Consider the following 25,433-nt stretch of genomic DNA (forward strand, 5'->3'; position numbering starts at 1 on the left):
TGGCGATTCCTGAAATCAAGGCACAGTTTCGACTAAAATTTCCCAACAAACTTATTGAAGGTACTGCCTTGTACTATCACGTCTACCAAATTATAGACAGATTTCGGACAACGGGAAGCGTATTAAAAGGAAAATCGACCGGAAGAACTGACGTGTCTTTTAGTACGAATGCAGTGAAAAATCACAAATGTGGACTCGATCATGTTTTGCAAATTTTAGATAGGATTTATTGAAGACGATAATTATATATATTTTGATTAAAAATTCACCATGCTTATGATCACTTTTCCAAAAATCTGGACGTTTCGGTTAAAAACTGAATACGGATTCATAAACTACACGTGTAATGACGTGTACTTTACTATATAGAATTTTAAGGTGACGTCATCACATTGTTGGTGGGGATGATTAGAAAAAGTTTGGTTAGCATTTCACCATCTACATGATATTAGTAATACAAAAATTTGACAAAAATCGGTAAGATATTTTCGAAAATTGTCTGTCTAACAAAAATCGTCATGGACGGAGGACAGACAGATAGGCAGACAAACAGACAGACAGGCGGAAACAAAAGACGCATTTTTTCCAATGGATTCGATTACAATATTTCTTTGGCCAACGCTCAGGAAGTAAAATAGTACATTAATCATAACTTAAACAAATTGTTTTTAAGTATAAATTTATCACTAGTTCGATACATGTAAATATTCCCAAAACCACACCTTTAAATTCAGAATAAAAGTAAACTTATTTGCTTAACATATACTGGTTGAAGTGTTCTTTACGTAGGTATATATTTACTGTGAAAATTGCAACGTTTTTTATTATTTGCTTATTGATAAATAATACTCCTAACTAATATTTATTTCTGCTCAGAGAACAAGACATTCTGTTTCCGACTTCACTACCCTTTCCCTATAAGGACCGTATTTGAATTTTATCACAAAATTATTCTGCACAGTTGTAAAAAATTATTATCAAAACTCAAATTGGAAAAGAATAAATTTCTTGGTTTTAACTTCGACATCGTAATTAAAATTTTTTGGACATTTAAGAAAAACAGCTGGTTTAAAAAGAACTTAGTTTCATATAATTTTGCTTAATTGAGAGATTAATTTTGACTTATGCAAATTTTCTTTAGAAGTTGTTTTTTTAATCAAATTTAGGAGAATAAATATTTCACAGTAAATTTTATTTAATCATTTGTGTTGGTTGTAAATACATATTTTCTAAGAGATTGTTACATAATTTAATGTGGTAAAGGTGCTCTAAAAGTTAAATAATTGTTTTCCAATGAAAGTAGACAATCTTTAAACGTGACATGTGTGATCCGAGTACATCATTTTGTTTTTTTCCGTAAGGTATGCGAACTTAAAATCGGGACTATAATTAATTTCCACAATTTTTGTATAAAGAAGCAATTTACACAGTGCTATCTTAAATATGACCTTTAGATTGTTATAATGATAATTTATTTTTAAGCAAAAATGTCATATTAGCAATGGCCCCACTAAAAGAACTTGGAAGAAGAAAATTAATAAATTTAGTGTATGACAGGCAGCCAAAGATTGCTCAATATTTGGCGGTTAAGGAATTAAAAAATTATGTAATTGGGAAAACCACTATGTATAGAGTTTGTGAAACATTGGATGGAGGTGGTGGATTAGAAAGGAAAGAAGAGTCTGGAAAAAAAAAGAAGAAAATTAACGGAAGAAGAAATTCCGAAGATTGTTAAACTTTCTAGGAAAAATGGGGCGACTGTATCGAAGTTAGCAAGAAAATATCATGTGTCAGATCGGCACATATCGAAAATATTAAAACAAAAAGGAATTAACCGTTATACCATAATAGATGCATGAAAATCGACAACTGAACGACAAGAACGACAAAGAGCCAGATTAAATGCCCTATTTTCTGGTGATTTCAATACTCAGTGCCAAAAAAAGACATGATTTATGATGATGAATCCTATTTTTCTTTCCAAAACGACAAATCGTCTTCAAGTAAACATTATTTGGTCACATTTAAAGAATAAAGTACTTATATTTTGAAGAAAACTAGCCAGTTTCGACATTTAGGCAATTGAAGCAGCGAATAAAAAAGAAAATCAAGGAATTTGACGAAAAATACTTCAAACGATTGCTGTGGAACAACCGCAAGAGAATTAATGAAGTGGCTGTTAATGAAGCATTGGGAGTTATTAAGAAATAAGTTTATAATGTTATTGTTACATTATTGTTTTTCGTTTGAATAGTAAATACGTTTGAAAAATAGTCCCAATTTTAAGTTCGCCTACCTTATTATGTCATTTCCGAACTTGTAAGCTTTAAACACGATTATAAACACTATGACATCCGTCGGATGCAATATTGCAACTTCTTCTTCCTATCACGTGAAAAAATGGCAATATTTTTTCACAATGCGATTAATGGCCAACGTTACAGGCAATAACTGTTGGAACCATTTTTAGAACAGGTGCATTGAGAAGAATTTGAAGGTGGTTTCTTCCAACAAGATGGAGCTACAGCTGATACTACTCAAGAAAATTTAGGATTTCTTGAAGACTGGACTTCTCAATTTTTGGATTCATCAAAAATCAGATCTACCTATAAGAAAAAACAAATGAATCATCTGGAAAGATTAATGGAGCGAATTACCTTTGAAATAACACCAACAAATAACCGTTGTGTCTTGTACCTACTACATGCGCACTATAAAGTGGGCAGCTTTTCTCAAACGAAAAATCTCCAACTGCAGGGAAGGAATTTAAACAACAAATAGAAGAAGAGATTGAGTTAACTTTATTTTTTCAAGAGTGTTTGGTAGTTTTGCAACCAACAATTATAATTACAATTACTTTCCAGCCATTACCTTCGTGGAACGATATTTTTTAATTTACATACTTAGAAAATCTATAGGGGAGTAGATGAAAATCATTTTAAAATACCTTGTGTAAAGCAAAATGCAAAAAACTATTCACATGTCTTCAATATATTTACACAAAAACAGATATTTGGAGTGCCAATGAAAAAATATATTTGGACAAAACAGCTCATTATATTGATGCAGATACTTTTGAAAACGAATCTTTGGCATTTTCTTGTACACGAATAAAATTTGGCCATACTTACAATAATATTGCGAAATGTATTGACGATATTCATACGGATTTCTACATTGACGTTTCAAAAAGTACCTACACAATACACATATAATCACTGATCATATAGTACCTCTAATTCTGAGAAAGCTTTGACAACCTAACCCCTATTGTTCCGTTAGCTGATACAAAAATATGTATATAGATATTTTTGAAAAAGAGAAGTGTGAAAGTTCCCAAGAGATATATATGCAGCTGTGCTCATACTTATTTTAACCCTCATAGTATCCGTGGATATTGAAAAGTCCATTGTGTGTTTTGATTGTGCGTACAAAAAAATCCAAAGAACTACATTTGCAAAGGTTCAAGCTTTTTGCAATATTTTGAGCAAAAGCACAAAGGTAACAATTATTAATGGGAGAGAAGTTTGCACTTGCACATTTTCTTTTCCTATTATGCTAAGATAGAATTCAGTGTATGCCTCCTTAAAAAACTTGTTTCCTTAAAAAACAAACTTGCACAAATGTCTAACAGATTAGAATCAAACAATTTAAAACCTCAGGAATGGAATTTCTTACGAATTTGTAGCCATAAGGCCATAATTGTTGCACGATTAACAAAGTTTCTTGTAATTTCCTAAATTAATATAAAGCTATTTCATTCAGGTCATTGATCATCATATCATAACCATTTAAATCTATATAAATAAAAATGAATCACCAAATGTGCTGCTAAGCGCAGAACTCCAGAACCGCTCGACCAATTCGGCTAATTTTTTTTTCATATTTTTGTTATGGCCCAAGGAAGGTTCTTATGGAGAGAACAAACATAAAAATTACGAGGAAAATACTAAAAACAACACTTTCCTTTTCCCACACAAACTACTCTGTTCTCAGCTGTCAAACATTTGACGTCAATCAAAGCAAAACAAAGGCGCGTTAAGATTACCTTTGGTATGCCTTCAAGTTGATTAGGGTTAGCGTGTCATTAATGAAAATAATATAACGAGTTTCCTCAAATCTCAGTTTAATTTTTCAAATATTGTTTATAGTTATGAAAAAATCTAAAAATTCTAAAAATTTTGTATGGGAATCGCCACTTCGAATTAATTTCAATAGCTGGCGTTCCTTGTTGAACCTCGAAACATTGTATCTCCCCGGACACAAATTGAACATCTACGCGTTTTGTGAGCATTTAATCCAAAAATGAGCATCGGCGTGGCAAATGATTGAGCTGTCTGTAAAGCAGCTTAGAAAACGAGTAGGATCGTTGTACGAGTAAATTTTGACTAAACATGGCGACATTCAAGAACGTGGAACGTCGTCAAAAGGTGTATTCAGTTTGAAGAACACATTCGGAGCGGAAATATCGAAAATTTTTCAGGTAATTAACTTTTATTTATGCATAAATTGTGCAGTGCTTTTTTTCTAACACTGGCCATAGAGATTTCCATCTCAAGGTGTCTACCCTATACCAACTTATATTTTGGTGACTCGATTTTTTCCTTGATGGTTGAACACTGTCACTGTTTTCCTTTTTTGTTGTATCGAGATGCTACTTGAGCATCAATTGTTACTTACTGAAGCATTAGCATCACCTAGAAAAACTAGAAATATTTTAATAATAATAATAATAATAATAATTTTTATTGAACCAATTTTAAATAAATAAATTAAAAAACATTGGTACAAAAGGTACAGATACAACAAAAACTGATATTAATCTGACCTGACATTATTATCTAATCATCTCTGATCATTACAAACAGAACTTAAAACATGGTGATAATAGGCACGTTTTTCGTTAGCAACAGCAAAATTATAGAAATTTCTTACTTGACAAAAAAATTGTTTATGAACAATAGATCTGGACTTTTTGTAACGAAGCCAAGCTGTCCGTTTGATTTTACTCAGAAATTTTAAATTGTCGGTATACCAAGGTTGATAATGCTGTTTCACTTTAATGGTTTTAAGAGGTGCATGAAATTCAAGTAACATGAGCAAGGACTGATTAAAATAGGTAAATTTTTTATCTATGTTTGACATTTGATAGAATCTAGACCAATCAATTTTGTTCGCGTCTTCAGCAAATTTATGTATATGAAAATTTTTATATGACGTTATGGTTTTTAACAAGGGTTTAGGTTTCTGGTTTTCTAACGCTATTTTGCAAGAGACAGTATTATGTTCAGAAAACATCAAATCTAGCACTTCACTTTCGATAACCGGCAGATCGCTGCTAACAAAGATTAAGTCAACTAAAGATTCACAGTCCGGAGTTACTCTAGTGGGATCATTAATAAGTTGCTGACAGTTGTGACTGGACATAATATGTGTCAGAAAGTCACGACCTGGGGAATGAGTTAAGAAGTCACAGTTAAAATCTCCAACAAATATAAAATTTGAATAGTTTTCTAACACAAGGAAACTAAAAATATTTTCAAGAATAGAAAAGCAACTATACGCAATATCAGGAGGTTTATAAAATACACCAAGAGTTATGGTGGTGCTTTTCATTGATATCTTGACTATTAGGTATTGAATGAATCATCTAAAGGAATGTCAATTTTACGATGTTTCAAGTGCGAAGGGATATAAATAGCAACTCCCCCACCTCTAGTTTCCCTATCTTCTCGGACAAAGGTGAACTTATTGATGTGTAGCAATTTATCGTCGATGAGAGGATTTAGCCAAGTTTCTGTCAAGGCCACGACCCCCAGAGCATTTGAAGAAACAAAATCACGAAGATCAGGAACTTTATTTACAGCCGATCGGATGTTGGAGTGCACAATTGTCATATATCCACAAGGTGGATTAGAACTAAAAGTGTGCTGCATAGATGAACCATTTGTTTCTGATGTGTGAGAAGCATTGGATGACACAGGCAAGTCAAGAATTTGATGTGGAATGAGACAAGTTTTTATGTTTGGATTAAAGTCAATTACACTGGATTTCGTTCTTGAGGCTGACCGGAAAAATTTGTATCTTTTCTTCTTGAAGAGAAGTACCTGTTGACATATGTATTTGCTGGCCAGAAATCTGGATTCAGCAAAGTAGATTAGAAGGTACTAGGAGCTTTAATGGTAAAGGCGCTGCTAGTACTTTTTTTATTAAGTTCCGGTGGTTTATCTACCTCAAAATCCGCCTTATCATCCAGTTCTTTTAATACATCCAAAATTTTCTCTTTAGTTTGAAGTGGACTAAGATTAGACACATAAATCCGACAGTATTTTGTAATAGGATTTAACTTAGATCTAGCATCCGTTAAAACCGAATGATTTTTTCCTTTCTTATTATGAAAGTTTGGATTTTTATTAGCTCCGGTGGGCTGTGAGCTAGAAGTGTTGTCAGTTTTATCATTTTTACTATGAGGAAAAACAAAATCAACTGAACTCCAATTTTGCCTTACTGGGTTCTTCAACGGAATATTGGGTGAAACTATATCTGTATTTGTACTTAATTTTTTCTTCTTATTGCAACGCGAATCAACTTGAGTCCACTCCAAATCATTATTTTTCGGAATGTCTCATCCTATTTTGGACATTTTAGATAGGATTCATTTGGCAAAATTTTGGGCTGACGTCATCAAGTTTTTGGAGGGGATAAGTAAATAGATTTTGATTAAAAATTTATTATGCTTATCATATGTTTAAAACATCTGCAAGATTTCAAAGCATTCGGTTTTGCAGATTCAAAATTAAACTGTAGGTGAAATGAAGTTCACGGGGTCAGCTAGTTTAGAATAAACACAATGAATTAAAAGAGTCACTTCAAACTATAATACATACCTATATTGAAAAATAGAAGAAAAAAATGCAAAATGTAGTAGAAAAACATGCCTGTTAATACATGAAAACATTTTAACACTATCGACAATCAGTTAAATTACCTGGGATTTACATATACAAAATTACCACTTACTCAGATATTATGAAATCTAAGACTGTGGAAAAAGAAACAATTAATTAATTATATTTATCTACTACTCTTCAATACCTTCTAAGATGGTGAACCAGCCTACACGTGTTTCGTGCGCTCTGTGCAATACTAACATTGACGATGTGAAAACAGTGATTACATGTACCATCTGCAGTAAGAACTTCCACTCTAGCTGTGTAAATGTTGACCTTCGAGGTTTCCACATGAAGAAAAATTGGGTATGCAGAAGACCCCTATGTATTAAACCGACGCCTCAGTTGAAAACTACAACTGGTGAGATAGAAACAGAGACTTTTTGGGACGCGGCCGAAAATATTTTGGATGCTAAAGTGTTCCAATATATCTTGAAGCAAAAAGACGAGTTGATTCATGAATTAAAGGGTAAAATCCATCTATTAGAAAAGCATGTCGAACTACTACATGAAAAAGCTGGTGAGAAAAGTTTGGGTAAAAAATCCGATATCTCCAATGTTGAAGGTGAAGCGCCATTAGAGATAACCCAAAACACGAAGCCAAGAAAAAACAGCAAACAACCAACAGCTGATGTAAATAAACAAAGTCCAAGTCCGACTTCACCTAAGACGTTTCTCGAGGAAAGCGGTAAGCCCGAAAATAGAAAAAACCAGTGTGACTCATTACAGACAAGTATGGTTAATAACAGAAAGAGAGAAGCTTCAACGACATTAGCGAAGACCAATATTGTTAATAAACAACCGATCGTTGGTAAAAGAAGCGATTCTGTGACGATAAGGGCATCGCCAGCCAAAGCCTATCTATACATCAGAAGACTTGCCAAGAGTACAACCGCGCCGATCTGAAAGGATACTTGGTGGAAGACTTCCCAGAAGTTGTCTGTGAACCTCTGGAGAACTATGAAGCGTCTCACTCAAGATTCAAGGTTACTGTTAATTTTGATAATCTCGAAAAGATCTACAATCCGGATTACTGGCCAAATGGAGTCCTAATCTCAAGGTTTTTTCATCCCAGAAGTCCAAAAATTCAACAGAAATAACATCAGGCCAGCATTACAAGACGGATCTGCCTAAAACCAGCCTTGAAAACTCTCACGATGACAACATGTTTCGAAGCATTACCTTAAAAATTGCTAACCAAAATATTCAAAGTCTGGGGAACAAAGCTGTACGCCTAGAGTATCATCATCAAAGTACCGATGTATTAGTCATAACAGAACATTGGATGGACGAGCAAAGATTCTTAAATTTCAAATTGGGTAATTTTTTGTTAGGTAGCTATTTCTGTTGGAATAAATCAGTAGATCATGGAGGAGTAGCTATATTTGTTCGTGAAAAAAATTGTTAAATATAAGGAACTTATGTTTCTGAAAAATATTTCGGTTATCAATGTGATAGAGTGTTGTGCCGTAGAAATTCCAAATTATCATTTAATCATTGTGGGTATTTACAGACCTCCTGGAACAAACCTTCAGAATTTAAACATCTTTTTTGATAAAATAAGTTGGATACTGTCACACCTCTCTAAATTTAAAGACAGACATATAGTAATCACTGGTGATTTTAATATTCATTTCAATGATAGCAATAACAAGGAAACAAAAAAATTACATGATATCTTAACTGTGTACAATATGACCCCCTGTCTACTGCATCGACAAGAGTGACCCCCTCCAGTAGTTCATGTCTGGATAACATCTGTGTGAGTATTCAGGATGTCCATAATTGTCACTTTTCAGTATTTAACGACTTCGTATCTGACCATTCTGGTCAGATGTTGCTACTTCACATTGTTGAAAATATATGAAAAGCCAAAGTGGACCTCACTCAAAGGCGGATTTTCTCTAACGACAATATTACTTATTTTCGTAAACTTTTATCAACTGAAAAGTGGGATACTGTCTTAAAGGAAGAGGATGTGAATGTAAGTTTCAATCGGTTATGCAATATTTTAAGCAATGCATTTTCAACTGCTTTTCCTTTAAAAACTATCAAATCTAATTCAATTAAAAATAAACAAGATCTGTGGGTGACGGATGAAATAATTAGAATGAAAAATCGTGTGGCACTATATGCAAATCTATCCATGAAGTATCCTACCTTTAAACCGATTTTTTCATTGCTTAACAGTCAATATCAAGATATGTTAGTAGCAAGGAGGAATGCCTATAATGATAATCTGATTATGACTGCAAACAATAAAAGCAAGGCCACTTGGAGAATTATAAATAAAATAACGAATAAAAGTTTTAAGGACTCTAATATTGAAATTTTTGAAAATGGTGTGACTTGTTCTGTTAAGGAAAGTGCCGAAAAACTTAATAATTTCTTTGCTAGTGTGGCGCACAATTGTACTGCCAATTTACCGAATACCATAGATATTGACTTTGTCAGAAGTAGCATTCCTCCAAATTTAGATAGTTTTTTTTTTGCGGCAGTAACGAATAGTGATATTGGTAGTGCAATAAATAAATTGAAATCTTCAATGTCAGCCGGTGAAGATGGCATCTGCAATAATTTATTGAAGGCGGTGTCGGAATTTATAACTACCCCATTAACTTATATTTTTACCTTGTCCTTCTTAAAGGGCATCTATCCTGATTCGTTAAAGAATGCTCTAATTATTCCTCTTTTTAAGAAGGGTGACCGTAATGCAGTGGAAAACTATCTCCCTATCAGTCTCCTGCCATGCATTGGCAAAATTCTTGAAATCATTGTAAATGATAGACTCCCAGGCTTTTTAGAAAAATATAATCTCTTGCACAATTGCCAGCATGGATTCAGAAAAAGCTTTAGTACTGACACTGCACTCAGCCAATTCATTCACAACATTCAGTTATCACTTGATAGAAATTTAACAACCATGGGTTTGTATGTGGAATTCACTAAAGCCTTCGATTGTGTGAACCATCAAATACTAATTGAAAAACTTCATAGATATGGAATTCGTAAGGTTGCTCTAGATTGGTGTACCTCTTACTTATCCAATCGTTCGCAAAAAGTGCAGTTACATAATGCCACCTTCTCCCAGTGTAGATTGCGGAGTGCCTCAAGGGTCGATCCTTGGGCCTACTTTGTTTATTATCTATGCTAATGACCTTCATTTGTATTTACAAAAGTTTCCTAATGTTTTGCAAATCTATTATGCTGATGATTCAAATTTTTTGATAACTGGTAACAATCTACAAGAAGTTGGTTCTATTTCAACCGGACTATTGCAAAGCATAAATTTATGGTGTAACAAAAATAGGCTTGTGATTAATAATGACAAAACAACGCACATGTTATTTCTGAAAAGGTATAGTAGTTTTGAAAACTCTCTTAATATCTCATTGTCTAATTCTAGTAAACTACTGGGAGTTGTAGTTGACAACACATTGTCGTGGACGTCACATATTGACTATATTTGTGATAAACTAACGAAGGTTTGTTATATGCTTAAAAGTGCTTCGCATTACTGTAGTAGGGATATCCTGATAATTCTATACTTTGGTCACTTCCACTCGATACTTGCCTATGGCATTGAGAATTGGTACAGATCATCTCAATTTGAAATTAATCGGGTGTTTAAAATACAAAAATGGGCAATCCGTACCATCGCAGGTCTGAAAAGATTGAATTCTTGCAGACCATTCTTTAAGATTTACAATATCCTTACTGTTGCTAATATTTACATATGCAAGGTATTATGTTTTGCCTTTAAATATAGAGGAAAATTTCAAACCTGTGCTACTCATACATATTTTACCAGAAACAGGGAATGTCTTCTACCTGCGAAACATGTTACGTCAAAATACCAAAGAAGTTTATTCTTTAATTCCTGTAAACTTTATAATAACCTGCCGAACGATATAAAAAAATAGACAATTTTTTTACATTCAAGAAAACTATTAAATGATATTTATTAGAAAAAAATTGTTATGCTGTTAACGAATATTTTAATTGATATGTGTCTGTTTTTAATTTTTAATTTGTTTTGCACCTAATTATTTATGTAATGTAATCGATTACTTTGCCATGACGTGCAAAAATGTAGACATGTTGTATATGTTTTTATGAAATATATTATTATTATTATTATTACTATTAATAATAATATAGTCCTTATACCCGTAACTACAGGGATACAATTATGCTCATAAAACACTCGTGTTTTATGGATTTTATTCATATCATTGTTTTGTTGGTTGCCTACCTATGTTGTAGTTGTATCCTCAGCTCAGTTTGCAATCTGTGGAGGTGTGCATCGCTTTCCATTGAAAAACACAAAGAAAAACACTAAATTACGTACAACAACCAACATTTCTTGATTTTGGAAAGCAATAAATGTAGATATCGATGCACAACAATTTTTCGGATATTGTAATATTGGTTGCCTATTTATGCAGCGTGAAGAATATTTAAACATCGCCTCCCTTAGTGGAGTCCACCTCCAGATCTTTTTGAAGAGTGTTAGATTCGTAGATAAAACGTCGTATTCGACTCGAACATAATGGGTTGAGGTTAGAATCAAATAGTCAAAAAACGAACTCGGACCGCAAGTAGACAAATAATAATAACTTCTTTTACAGTACTCATGAAGTTTATTCAGGAAGGCAAACTATTTAAATGAATATGATTTTGTTATTAATAAATTTAAAATAATATATGATTTTGAACTGTGGTATTTTAGAAGATACTATATTCTTGGCTTTATTCATTTTACTTTGTAAAAATTTTATTAAATAATGTTAAATATAACGTCGCCACTATTTATTAATCCCTATTTTTATATTTTTTGCCACTTGCCCAAAATGATGTTCGCATGAAAATAAAAATCCGTTATCGGTCGTGATTCTTTATTAATTTTATACGCGTGTATACAATGATTACTATTATTTTTATAATTGCAATATTATTAGAAGTAAATCCAAAACAAGGTAGCCGGGCGCAATACAATCGACACACTAATCCTGGCCCATGTAATATGAACAGATAACAACAGTATTTCTATTAACATGTTCTAAATACTTATTGTCTATAATATTTGCCGTCAAATATCTTTCGATATAAAGATTGGGAAAAGTTTCCTTTCCTCCATCTACATAGCACTGACTATTTGCCATTTCTAAAAGTCTGTTTACAGTTACGTGTTTCAAAATTTCGTCATTTTCTTCGAACGCAGTCACCAAATTGAGTGGTTCTTTTCCTTGTAAAGAAATGGTAAATTTCTGCATTATTTCGTCATACAATTGGCCTTTTGATTTCAAATCGGACAAGTTTTCAAACACTGAAAGTTCTTCCATCCATTGTCCACGATTTCCCTCACCAAGTATGATAAATTTTGCATCTGGACAGAGTTCAATAGCTTTCTCCATATTTTCGTGTTCTTTTACAATTAGGGGACATTTGTCCATCAACCACAGCAACTGTGTCAACAAAATTGGATCCAGATTTTGGACACTATTTATATAATCAATAGAAAGCGAATAAAGTGATCGAACTTTGTTTAGCTCTTTGAGGTCAACATTCTTGTCCAAGTCGCCCCACAACTTTTTAACTTCGTTGTTGCCTTCTTTTTCCAATAACGTAATGTCAAACGAACAAATAGCCTCTCGAAGAATTTTCATTTCGTCTGTGACGGAATCAAAAACAAAATGTTCGATATGAGAAGAAAGTAGAAGAAGTGCGATTGCACGTTGTATAATTTTTTTGCTTAATTTTTCTTTCTTTCCTTCTTTGAAACTCCACTCCGAAATGACCTCGACGTATTTCTTGAAGGTTTCTTCGCTAGAACAAAACATCTCAGTAAATCTACTCATGGTTGATTTTGTAAGAGGTTCAAAACGTTCTTGGTTTGTGTAAAGACGAAAGTTTTCGAAGAAAATTCGATACTGCTGAATTTTTTCAGGATTTTGTTTAGTCTGTTCGTCCTCTAGAATTTGAAATTGATAATAATAATCTATATTTTTTGAAATTCTTAAAACGTCGAAATTATCTTCTGAAACCGTCTTTTTAATCGCCTTCAGGGAAAAGTTTTCTTCATCTAGTTTAAATTTTGTTTTCTCTGAAATTGTGGAAGTGTTTGTGGTGAATAATATGAAAGTTTGCATTTCGCCTTGAACCTCTTGAGCAGAGTTGAAATATTTAATTAAACTAAAGTCTCCACTTTTGTCTGTCAGCTGCTTTGTGATTAATTGTCTTTTATCATTACTGTGTTTTAATTGTAGTGCTTTTGTTTTTATTCCGTTATCTGTCTCAATTTCAATAACCACGTCATCAAAATCACCAAACTTTTCATTGTTCGATGAAATGCGGAAGTCTTTAATTTTACAGTTGCTTATCATTTGCAGTGCGACGCTAGCGGTGATCAAATCTTCGTATTTGTTACCCTTATTCGTGGTTCCTTTTCGTTTTTCAAAAGTCTGAAATACAATCAACAACGTGAAAAAATGTTTATATAGATTTTTTTCTTTTTATTTTGTATATTTTTTTTAACATGATTCGTTAAAATTTGAACTCTACCGTTAGGAAGACCCAACTGATTATTTCATGTTGAAGAAATCTGCATTAAAGTGTTTTTTATCATAAACGGATTTACCTCTTCGGTATTTTCCATAATGCGTTGATTATCTGAATTGATTGTTTGAAGTATCTTGTGTTCGTACTAGATCTGTCTGCTAAAAAAATAATTGATGAAAGTTATTTTTTTACTCGCAAAAAATTGATTATACTTTTCTCAGGTTTTTGATTTTTTTCTCATAACTTTAACATTTATGGCGCTATCATTTGAAAACATTTATGTCTTTTTAAAACCGATCTACCAATCTACTAATAAAATTACACCGTTCTACTTACTCCTAATGGGCTACGATAGCTATCTTTTTAATAATTTAATTTTCAACTTACCCCACAGCAATGTTAAATATTTTTGAAACATGTAGGTAATCACCAAAAACTTTTATAAAATATGCTACAATTATACGGAATTACTTTATGAATATTACTATGAACTTAACAGTCATGCGTATTGTTGAATCTCTGAAAATATGGTACTTTAAAGGTGTGGTGCGTAAATCTGATAAGAGTAAATGCTGCTGTTATCGAGACCTTCGAGATATGAAAAATCCACAAAAATTTCGTTTTACGATAACACTTGGCTGTGCTTTTTGCATACTATTCGATAAGTAACTAATTTTAGTCTTCTGTTTTGAGGAGACAACTCATTCAAATTAAACAAATTTCTACGTGACATTCTTTCGATGTAAGTATATATAAACATAAACAATCAAAGTTAAGCGTATACACTGACAATAATACACTCTTTTCCGTTGGTTATTTGCTTTGAACACAATTCATATTGTCTGTATATCTGCGGACGGCACCTCCTTAGAATTTGTTGGATTGTACTTTAAGGGCAAGGGAAGTTCTGTCGAAGTAATCCTGGACTAATTTTCTTTTTGAGGCATCTTGTGTGAGTAATTTTAAAAAGTATGCGTCCATTATGCGTAAACCAAAGTATAAAGTCATAATATTTTGCAAATTTTAAATAAAATTTATTCCGAAAAATTTGAGATGATGTCATCACTTATGTTTAAATGAACAACAAAAATTAAGTTGATTATTAATTAAATTATGAAGATTGGAAATAGGAACAAAAGAGCAGAAGCAGATAATTGTAAAGGTGACAAAATTTTCAGAAGAGAAAGCCAAAGTAGAGAGTAAAGTTAAAAGCGCGTACAAAATTGCAGAGAAAGTTTACGTAGTGGAATTCGAAAATAGAGAAGAAAAATAAATGTAATGAAAAGCAAGAAGAACTTAAAAGGGTCGTAATTTTACATAAATGATGATCTGACGAAAACGGAAAGAAAAATTCAAATCAAAATAAAAGAAGAGGCAACAAAAGAGAGAAATAAAGGAAAAATGGTTAGAATGGGAAATAAAAAGTAAACTGTAGATGGCAGAAATTTTGAATGGAGTGAAGAAGAGGGTAGACTCAAGAAGGTAGAAAAATTTTAGTAAAGAGCCAAAAGGAAAGGAAGAAAAGGAGAAAAAATGGTAGGAAACACGGGAAAGGAAAAGGAAAGGGAATAAAGGATGCAGATAGGGAAATCGGAAAAAGGGAGACAGGTACAAAATTAGGAATAAAAGGGGTGAAGGTACTGTTTTGGAATGTCCAAGGGTTGCGAAAAAAGGAAAAGGAGTTCTGGGACCACGTGGGAAAATTTGATGTGGTGAGGCTAGTAGAGACATGAGTACAAAGAGAAAACTGGGAGACATTTGAAAGACCACTACCACAATAATATGTGAATAATACAGCTGGATAACAATCGATGGGAAATAATAACCGTTTATAGCAAGAAAATGGAGGCAACCAAGATAAACATAGAAAAGGAGGGGCTTGGGGAGAATCAATTATAGACTATGGGATTGTCAACGAAGAGGCGTGGGAAGAAATAGAGAGTTTCAAAGTGGGAGAAAGGGTAGAATCGGACCACATGCCACTAGAAATAAAAATCAAAGGAAAAGAGCAAGAGTACGAAAAGCAAGAGAGAAGAAACGAAAGAAAAGAAATAGAAAAACGAATATGGGATGAAGAGGGAATTCAAAGATACAGAAGTAGACTAGAAAAAAGAAATTCGAAGTGAAAGAAGATATAGAATCTATGATAGCAGAACTGATCGAGTTAATTGTAGAAGCTACGGAAAAAAGAAAGATATACATATGGCAAGGGAGGAATAATGAATGGAACGGAAAATGTGGTGAGTTGAAGAGAAAAGTAAGGAAAAAATTAAGAAAATGGAAAAATATAAGGTTAAAAACAAGAGAGAATTGTAGGAGAAAATGTGAAGAAAGGAAAAGAGAAAAACGAGAAAAAGAAGAGAAGACAATAAAGTCCCTGAAAACAGAAGAAGAAGTATGGAGATATATAAACAAGGAACGGAGAAGGAAGACTGAAGCCAGTAGGAAAATCAAAATACATGAATGGAAGACAATTTATGGAATTATTGATAAGTGGTGAGGAAAAATGCTGCAAAATAAATAAAGGAATCACAACGACGGAAGAAATGTGGAGAGGTTCAGAAATAACAGAAGACACATGAAATAGGAAGACACATTGAAAGACTGAAAAGAGGAAAGGCACCTGGAGGGGATGGAATCCAGAACGAAGCGTGGATGTTCGGGACATAAGGAGTGAAAGAAAGGATATGGGAAGTGGTAGATGGAGTTTGGAAGGGAAAAGGGTTTCCTCGGCAGTGGAGAGAAGGTATAATAATTCCATTATTTAAAAAAGGGCAAAAAAGTTATACAAACAGAGGAGTGAGACAGGGATGCCCACTCAGCCCCGCGTTGTTTGTAGCTTATCTAGGAGATATATATGAAATGAAAAAGAAAGGAATTGGAAGTGAATGTGGAAAAAACAAAAATGGTGGTGTTTGGGAAGAAAGTAAGAAAGAAGAAGGAAGAGTGGGCACGGAGAGGGAAGAAGATTGAACAGGTGAAAGAATTGCAGTACTTAGGATATACATTAAAGAGCAATAACTCAGATATAGCGCACATTCAAGAAATGGTCCTAAAAGCGAACAAAATGATAGCAATAGTATGTATTGTGGAATAGGAGAGAGAAAATTTAGACATGATTATATGAGAAGAATTGTGATGTTTGATTGTTTGATCAAAAGTGTATTTATGTACGGAGCTGAGATCTGAGGATGGGGGGAATATGAAGAAAAAGGGACAGTGCAAGAAAAATACATAAAATGGACATTGAGATTGGAAAAGTATACGCCGGGGTATATAGTGAGAGAAGAAACAAAAAGGGAGAAAATGAGAATGGAAGCGGATAAAAGGGCGGTTGGATTTGAAGAGAAGTTCAGTGAGAGAGGTGATTGTAAAATATTGCAAGAATGTTGGAAAGGAATAAGAAGGGAAGGGAGAAAACATTTTTGGAACGAAAGAGACAAGTTTTATGAAGGAAAGAGATATGCATGTGAAGAAACAGAGAGAATGAGACAAAATAGGAAGGAGTATGAAAGAAGAACTGAGTGTAAGAGATAAGGATATAAATAAGCAAGAACGCAGATTGAGAATATCGGAGTCTAGATATAATGCAGAGTATAGAAAAATAGTAAAGGATGAAGTACCAAAGGACACAGATAAAGATAGTATAAAGTAGAAAAGAATGATGGCGAGATTTAGGTGTGGAAATGAAGAGAAAGAGAATAATTTTTGGATGAATGAAGCTAACAGAAGGTGTAGGATATGTTGGAGAAAGGGAGAGAAAGGGGTGGCAAGCAGAAAGAATAGAACAATTATTATTATTAGATAAAACTCGAATATTTATTTTATTTATTTATTTATTTATTGATTTAAGTATTTGTATTATGTAGATTAAGTTAATTTGTACCCTTATTGGGAATCTTATTAAGCCTGTAAGGCAAATAATAATTTAATACTACTGTTAATTACATTATGAGTGAAGCCAAAATTTGTATTCCTTTAGTTTTTTCTGCAAAATGATAATTAAAAAACAATCTTCACAAAATCTCATTCGTACCACGGACATATTGCAAAACATTAATAGGTAGTTTATAAACTGATATAAACATTTTCGCTCAAATGCCGGTAAATAATACACGGTAATCAAATCATAAAATATTGTCGTTACTGGTTACCCCAGTAACATTTTATATATAATAAATATTGAAGTTCTAACATTTAAATAATATGGGTAACGACAGATTTTTTTTTAGAAAATCAATATTGGTTTTAAATATTGAATAGGTATATATTTATTTTCAATGTTTAATACTTATTTAGTTCAGAACATTTAATAAATGTTCTTCATATGAAAGGGGGTATGGATATAAAAAAACTGGTATGCAATACAATATAAAATTTATTAAACACAAAAATACATTGTCACTGGAAATAACAGTGTATTTGAAACGTTGCGGCAATATTTATACATTTAAAAATTATTTGTTCTAGAACCAATTCGTTGAAAATTTGTACCAGGTGATTTTTTTTTAATTTCTGCTTTAGTTATCCATGACACTTATGTCAGCAGTGAAACTGAAACTGCTGACATAAGCTTCATGGGCAACCAGAGCATAAATTTAAAAAATCACCTGATGTGAAACACAATATAAATTTTTTAAACATAAAAATACACTGCCAACTTACAATGAAATAAAAATACATTGTCAATGGAATTAACAATGTTCTGCTACATTTCAATCGTTATACAGAAATATTTATTTAATCATTATTTGCTCTATAACCAATTCATTGAAAAGCGATTTAATTAATTAAAATAAAAAAAAAAACATACCTCATGTTTTTTTGGATGAGAATTCATTCTTGCTTTTGTCTGCGCTTAATGAGGTCCTACCATTTTTTAAATTTCAGTAGTTTTCCGTGTGGTACCTACAATTAAATTATCTTACAAAGTTCGTAATTTTTAAGAAATCACATAACTTAACGTATTGTAGCCTTGTTAATTGTGAGTTCACTAAAAGATTTTTTCTATTTTTTTCCTGGGCCTGAAAACTTGAAAGCAATTTGGTTCATTATTAATAATTTCTTCAAAATTGCATAACATATTTTTTACGTCTTCTCTTCCTGACAAATAAACATTAAAATCAGTCTGAAACTAGTTTATAAATACTAGGAGTTAATAATAATAATAATAATAAATGCTTACCAATTCATCCAATTTCTGCGTATCTCCCGCAATTTCTAACTCGATTTCTTCTTTTTTTTTGGTTGCGCCCGGACATTCATCATTTTGACTCTATATTCATAATATGCTTATATTCAGAAATATTAAACCTCTTAAATACACTTACGTGTTGAGAAATTGCATTTTCTGCATTGCATGTAGAAGTGAGGTTATGTAGGTTTAGTGCTGTTTTCTTGACAAAATGGTATTTACTACACTATTCTGAATTTATCGCAGTACCGATAATCACAATTTACAATAGGACAAACACCATGAACTAACACAAAATACTTTTTGAACCGCCAACAATAACAGAAAATATGTATATGTTGCACATTGCGCAAACGCGTTCCAGCAGAGCAAGCGCATCTGTAGGTGAAACGCAAATTTAAGTAAGTTTTATAAAAATGATGAATAAAATTGTTATTTTTTGTTCGCAAAAATAAAAAAAATATTACTTTTTAATGAGCAATTAATAGTGTGCAAAGCGAGATTTCGAATAGTGTCAATTTTACAATAGCTGCTATTTTTTCAAATCAATTTTTAATATTGCTCCAATAAAAACCCTATGAAATAAATTACCTACAAGTTGTCCCAACATGGTACTTTTTTTTCATTTTTGTTGTTCGGTATCTTGATAAAAAGACATTTCATAAATATGTAATATATGTTGAAATTCATATATATAAGACTCAACATTTTCAAAACAGATATTTTATTAAAATCAATTCGGACAGCTCAGTTTACGAGTACTTCTCTTGGCGATAGCTGCGAATCGAATGACTCCCCTCGTGGACCATAACCACAGTGGAGTACCATGACGTCATTGTTTATTTGGAACTGTATCCAGTGCTGGTCGAATTCCTTCCATGTGCGACTCGTAGCCCATTCACGAGAGAAATTCCTTACAGCTCGTCCACGCTACCATACTCTACGTCCTCGTAGAGTGAACGTTATACATACATTAACCTAAAAATAAGAACCTACTTGAAGGGAGGAAGAAACGTTTCTCGTAACAACAAAATTGCGTTCTTTTGTGTCAATTTGCAGATACGTCGTATGTATCATGTTTGCGCGGTTGGGTACTACACCCGGAGACGTTCCCCATTTCGTCTTCATCAGACGACCTCAATTCGTCACCGTTCAACGTGGGGTAAAAAGGTTTCAGTTTGTCAACTGAGGTGACCCCTTCATATATGCCTTTTGCGCACGTTGCGATCCAGGCAGATCTTTTATGACATATCTATCGTGTGGCAACACTTTAGTTACCTCGTAAGGACCGACATAGCTGGGTAGAGCTTTTTTGCTCTTCCCATCGTTAGATGCAACAACTTTACGCATTAGAACTTGTTGCCCGACTACGTAAGTCGGTGGCAGTTTTCTTTTCCGGTCATACCTTTCTTTCTGCTTTCTTTGCTCTCTTTCTGTTCGTTCAGCGAAACAATTAATAGGGACTTTTTCCTGTTGCCTTCTGAATCGTCAAATACATCGTTCGAAATGCTTTCAGGAAAGCATTTCTTCTGTTCAACAGACTTTCTGTTGTCTTGAATCGTGCTTCTTATTAGACTTTCTTTTTTTTTAACATACTTTCTGCTTTCCAGAAAGACGTTCATTCTACTTATTTTGAATAGACTTTCTACTTGCAAACATGCTTTTTGTTTTTCTGAATGACGTTCATTCTGCATTTTTCGACTAGACTTTCTATGCTCGACCAGACTTTCTGCTCTTCAGAAGGCGTTCGCGTTTTTTTGAATATCTATTTTCGAATAGATTTTCTGTTCTTCAGAATGACGTTCATTATGCGTTTCTTGAGTAGACTTTCTATTTTTGAACAGACTTTTGTTCTTCAGAATGAAGTTCATTCTGTATTGCTTGAGTGAATAAACTTTCTATTTTTGAGCCAACTTTCTGTTCTTGTAATTGTAGGCATTAAAAGCAGCCTTTACTTACCAAAACATGGACACTTTGACCCTGTGTTTTGCGATAGTAAACGTTTTGCAGTCCTGAAAGAGACGAATTCAAAACTTACTTTTATTAAACAAACATTAAGGATACAGACTGAGTTCAATTGTTATTAGAACAAAACTCAGTATACAACTGTACTGTTAGGGCAATCATCATTCGTTTCGGATAGTTCGTCTTCTTCCATATCTAGTACGTATGGCTTCAACTTCTCTACAGGTACAATTCATCTGTTGAATTTTTGGGAACGATGTGTTCCAGGAAGATCTTTGACAACGTATCGATTGTGAGGTAATGTCTGTACGTTAATATACGGGCCTGAAAACGTGGACAGCAACTTCTTGCTTTTTCCCTCATTTGAGGCGAGAACCAACACCTGCTGACCCACTGCGTATTGATCAGCTGGTCGTCTTTTAGCGTTAAAACTTTGTTTTTTGACATTTATGTTCTTCGCACATCTTCTGGACACCTTTCGCCCGTATCTGTTGCAAATCCTGAGTTTCATTGTCAAAACTAAACGTATGTAGGAGATATGCATCGTCTATACTGTATGGGCGATAATCCAACAGTAAGTCATCCGTATTTTCTTTTTTTTTTTTTCAATGATTTTACATACTGTCGAGTTCAAACCAAATTGTAATTAGGTTTTTCTTTCGTCCCATTTGACTTTGTTCTCACCAGGACAACTTAATGCGTTTAGAATCGTTCTGTTGTATCGTTCCATTTGACCGTTTGCCCGAAGCGTTGCTGCAGCATTAAATGTTATCTTAATGCCACATTCCTTGCCGTAGTTTTGAAACTTTTTGCTCATAAAGCAAGTTCTTCTGTCACATATTAATCTTTCCGGTATACCAAACAGTCCAAAAATTCCTTTAGGGAATAACATTGCTGGTCCAGTTTTCGTATTCCTTACTGCTTTCATAAAAATGAACTTTGTGAAAGCATCTATTGTTGTGATTAAATAGGTGCTTTTCCTACTAATTCTTACAAACAGTCCTAAATGATCAATGTGTAGAGTGTGCATTGGATTCGGACCCTTGTCAAAGGCAGATAACAAGCTATGTATCTGTATCTTTTGACATACTTTGTCATTTTTGCAAATCAATAGTATTTGCTAATAGCTTCTATCGTTTTATCGTCGTTTGAGGTAAATGAAGAAACTTCTCTTCACATGGATACCCTCGTGCTAACACTTGAGATGCCTTGAACTCATCAATGGTCGACATAACACAATGAGAAATTGTGTGTTCGTTCTTTGGCTTACAACGTTGGCCGTAAGGTGCATATTCGTCACCACGGTAACTTCCTTGGCCGTGGGTACTTGTCTTTGACCGTGATACTGTTCAGTTTACGATAGTCAATGCATATTCGTGTTTCACCCGTCTTTTTTTTTTTTATTAGTAGTATTGGACTAGCATAGGGAGAGTCAGACTCTTCCACAATACCACTATCTAAAGCTCTTGAACCGCATCGCGAACTTTCGCCCGTTTTGGGAGCTAACCGATATCGCCTATATGTTATAGGTTTATCTTCACTCAATTTAATGTACATTTCAACATCGTGAGTAACACCTAATTCGTTACTATTTTCTGCAAAACATTCGCGGTACTCGTTAAGGAGTTGCAATAATCTACGTTTAAAATGTTTAGGAAGAGTTTCATCGACTTGTTTACTTATATCAGCCATCGTAAACGGTTGAAGAGGCGCAGTCTGTAAGGATAAAGCACTCACCCATGGTGTGGCAACATCTTCCAAACATAGCTCTCCTCTACCAAGGACATGTTCAGCTTTGAAGTTGATTCGTGTGTCAAAAAAAATTAGAACTGGGAGAACTTCTTGATCTGCGGAGATAACACAGCTTGGTACACAATATTCTTGCCCCGGTTTCAAGCATTCGGTACGTTCTATGTAGATCTCTCCCTGGCATAGTGGGCGTTCCACGATCTTAACATAACCGATATGGTTTTCGGGAATGATGACGTCATCCTTCACTTGTAAAGTGATCTTTTTCTGTGGCAAGCCATCCACTTGAGGTAGTTGTACCATCTCCGGATCGAATAATTTGACTTCGTCTTTCTTTACAACAAGAGCAACAACGTTTGCTTTGTTAAGGAAACTTTGCCCAATCATTACAGGGATCTATTGGTCTCGATCAGCGACAACAGAGGCTTACACTTCGGCCTTAGCAAGATCGACTTCGAGTTGGATTGTGGTTTCACCTAAAACTTGCGTGCGACCATTTCCGTAGCCCACAATCATCACTTGACACGTTATCAAATCGAATTGCAAACTTTTCGCAACGCTCCCTGTCAAGGTAACAATAATGCTGTAGCCAGTATTTAAGGTATAGCCCCAAAATCGTTTCCCATCTATCAAGCAATCCGTAAATAGCACTTTTGCGTATCGTTTTTGTCAGTGTCACACTCCATTTTTTTTTGAAGACAGGGGTCGTTTACAATCAGTGGTTTCGTAACCCAAACGGTGGGATCTCGAGCACTCACACGTGGTCTAGGACAGTTCGCTGTTATATGCGTCTTGTCCCCGCAATTGAAACATTTAAAATCGCGGTGCTTGTATTTGGTGTGATCCCCGTCGGACTCATTATCCCGTTTAGGATAGTTATGATGTTTAACTTTACGTATTTCCCCTCTTTTGAACGTTGACACGCGTTCATGTCTCGTTTTTCAGTTTTGTTCGGTTTTCCAATGCCCGAAATTTTGATGCAAACTCGTTTTGATTCGCAAACGTTTTAATAATAATAATCAAAGCTTTCCACTGTTCCCACGAATAATGATAATCGATTAGGTGATAATACCACGTCTTTGCTAGCCCGGCAAAATGGCCCTGCATGTGGTAATTCGTGGTCTTTTCGGTTCATTGGTTGATTGTCACCAATTGGTCTATCTTATCAACACAACGTTGTGCTGTCATCGTCAAATCGCCAGGTGAAAATTGCGGAATACAATCCGACTTCATAACATATGAATCACGCCCGTGCGTAATTTTGTCGGTAATTAACGTCTCCACCAAACGCTCTAATCGTTCAATTCGGTCGTCTTTCAACGAGTTATAATTAGAATGAGAAGTGCTTACGTTGCGAGTTCTTTCATTTGAAGGTCGATCAGCTTCAGGCGATGGATTACGGGCACGTTCGCTTCGGGACTGGCGTCGTGCTCTGCTTGGAGAAGGCGTCCAGTTCGGCGCGGCTCATGATACGCAGTTGATACATGCGGTCGCGTTCCGAGGCGTTCTCGAAGGCGGCTTCGTCGGTACTGGCGTTCAGCATCCTCGTCCGGTGAATCCCGGGTACGAGATCGGCTATTTTCTTGCATTTTTATCATTCAAATGCACACACACTTTGCGAGCGGTCTGGACACACAAGTTCCGATCCCACCGCTGCACTATAAGACTCAACATTTTCAAAACAGATATTTTATTAAAATCAATTCGGACAGCTCAGTTTACGAGTACTTCTCTTGGCGATAGCTGCGAATCGAATGACTCCCCTCGTGGACCATAACCACAGTGGAGTACCATGACGTCATTGTTTATTTGGAACTGTATCCAGTGCTGGTCGAATTCCTTCCATGTGCGACTCGTAGCCCATTCACGAGAGAAATTCCTTACATATATAAATTTATAAATATAAAATTAATATTATAAAAATATTTGTAATATCTAGTCAACATTTAATATTATATCAATCTTGTATAAATATTAGAAAAATATTCCTTGCTACTGGGGTAAGGTAGGCCATGACTTTGTTAACATTGTGTGCCGCCTTTCACAGTTTGTGTAAATTAACGCCCCCCTCCCGATCTCCTGACTTTCAACATTTGGATGGATGAAGGATAGTGTTTATAAAAATAGAGTCCACACATTGGAAGAATTAATGGATAAAATTACACGTTTTTGTAATGAAAATCTTAATTAAGAAGTGTTGCAAGACATTTTTGAAAATAAAAAAAGAAGAATGGCTTTGTGGTTGCGGGAAAATGAACAACAGTTTCAACATCTTTTGTAAAATATGTACATGTGCATTTTACATTTTATAGCATTGGTGCTGAGTAAATGAATGTGATCAATAAACAAAATTGGATGTAAGAAGTGTATGTAGGAACTCCAGTAAAGTCTTTTATCTTCAGTAACTTCTTAATTTTTCTTTCTGTGGTAGTTGAATTCTCTTAATTTAAAAATCTTGCAAATTTTTAATAGATTAAAATTAAACTATTTAAATCCTCAGGAATAGAATTTCTTACGAGTTTGTCGGCATAATTGTTACACGATTAACAAGGTTTCTTGTAATTTTCTAAATTAATATAAGGCTATATTGTCACGTGCTCCCAAAAATCTTCAAAAAAAACCCACACGAATAAGATAAAAATGAAATCTTCAAAATTTTAGAGGAACTTAAGAGAAAATCTATTTTTCCAAAATAACCGAACACATTTTACAAAAAAAAAAAAATAACTCTGAAAACTAATTACCTAGTTTACTCGTATCTCGCTATGGCTCACCACACACACTGTCTTCTAAGGTTCCGGTACGAACCCAGGAAGACAATGTGTCTAATGTGACAATATCATTCAGGTCATTGACCATTTAATAATTTTTTGCGATAAATTAATGTTTGTTGTTATTTTTATCCAAAAGATTATAATTTTTGAAACCTATTTAGATTTGTAAGCAATAGTAGACTTGACAATTTTTGATTACAAAATTTAACTCATTAGAAAAAACTTTTTGATAATTCAGTG

General features: G+C 33.9%; 1 protein-coding gene across 5 annotated transcripts; it reads right to left on the minus strand.

Moving 5' to 3' along the window:
- Nucleotides 1-11,831: 11,831 nt before the first annotated feature.
- LOC135139119 (uncharacterized) lies at nucleotides 11,832-24,298 on the minus strand. Of its 5 annotated transcripts, none has more exons than XM_064069226.1 (3): nucleotides 13,899-14,573; nucleotides 13,591-13,666; nucleotides 11,832-13,414 (listed from the first exon to the last, which is right to left on the minus strand). In XM_064069226.1, the coding sequence occupies exons 2-3, from the start codon at nucleotides 13,606-13,608 to the stop codon at nucleotides 11,957-11,959; spliced, it is 1,476 nt and encodes a 491-aa protein (XP_063925296.1). In that variant the 5' UTR covers nucleotides 13,609-13,666; nucleotides 13,899-14,573; the 3' UTR covers nucleotides 11,832-11,956. The 5 variants fall into 5 exon arrangements, with proteins under 5 accessions (XP_063925296.1, XP_063925295.1, XP_063925297.1 ...); XM_064069225.1 differs by having other exon boundaries at nucleotides 13,591-13,669; XM_064069227.1 differs by lacking the exon at nucleotides 13,899-14,573 and adding an exon at nucleotides 13,724-13,738 and having other exon boundaries at nucleotides 13,591-13,669.
- Nucleotides 24,299-25,433: the final 1,135 nt, after the last annotated feature.

Source organism: Zophobas morio, unplaced genomic scaffold, assembly GCF_036711695.1.
Source record: "Zophobas morio isolate AGI-343-1 ecotype UQ-CSIRO unplaced genomic scaffold, CSIRO_AGI_Zmor_V1 ptg000030l, whole genome shotgun sequence".
Lineage (NCBI taxonomy): Eukaryota > Metazoa > Arthropoda > Insecta > Coleoptera > Tenebrionidae > Zophobas > Zophobas morio.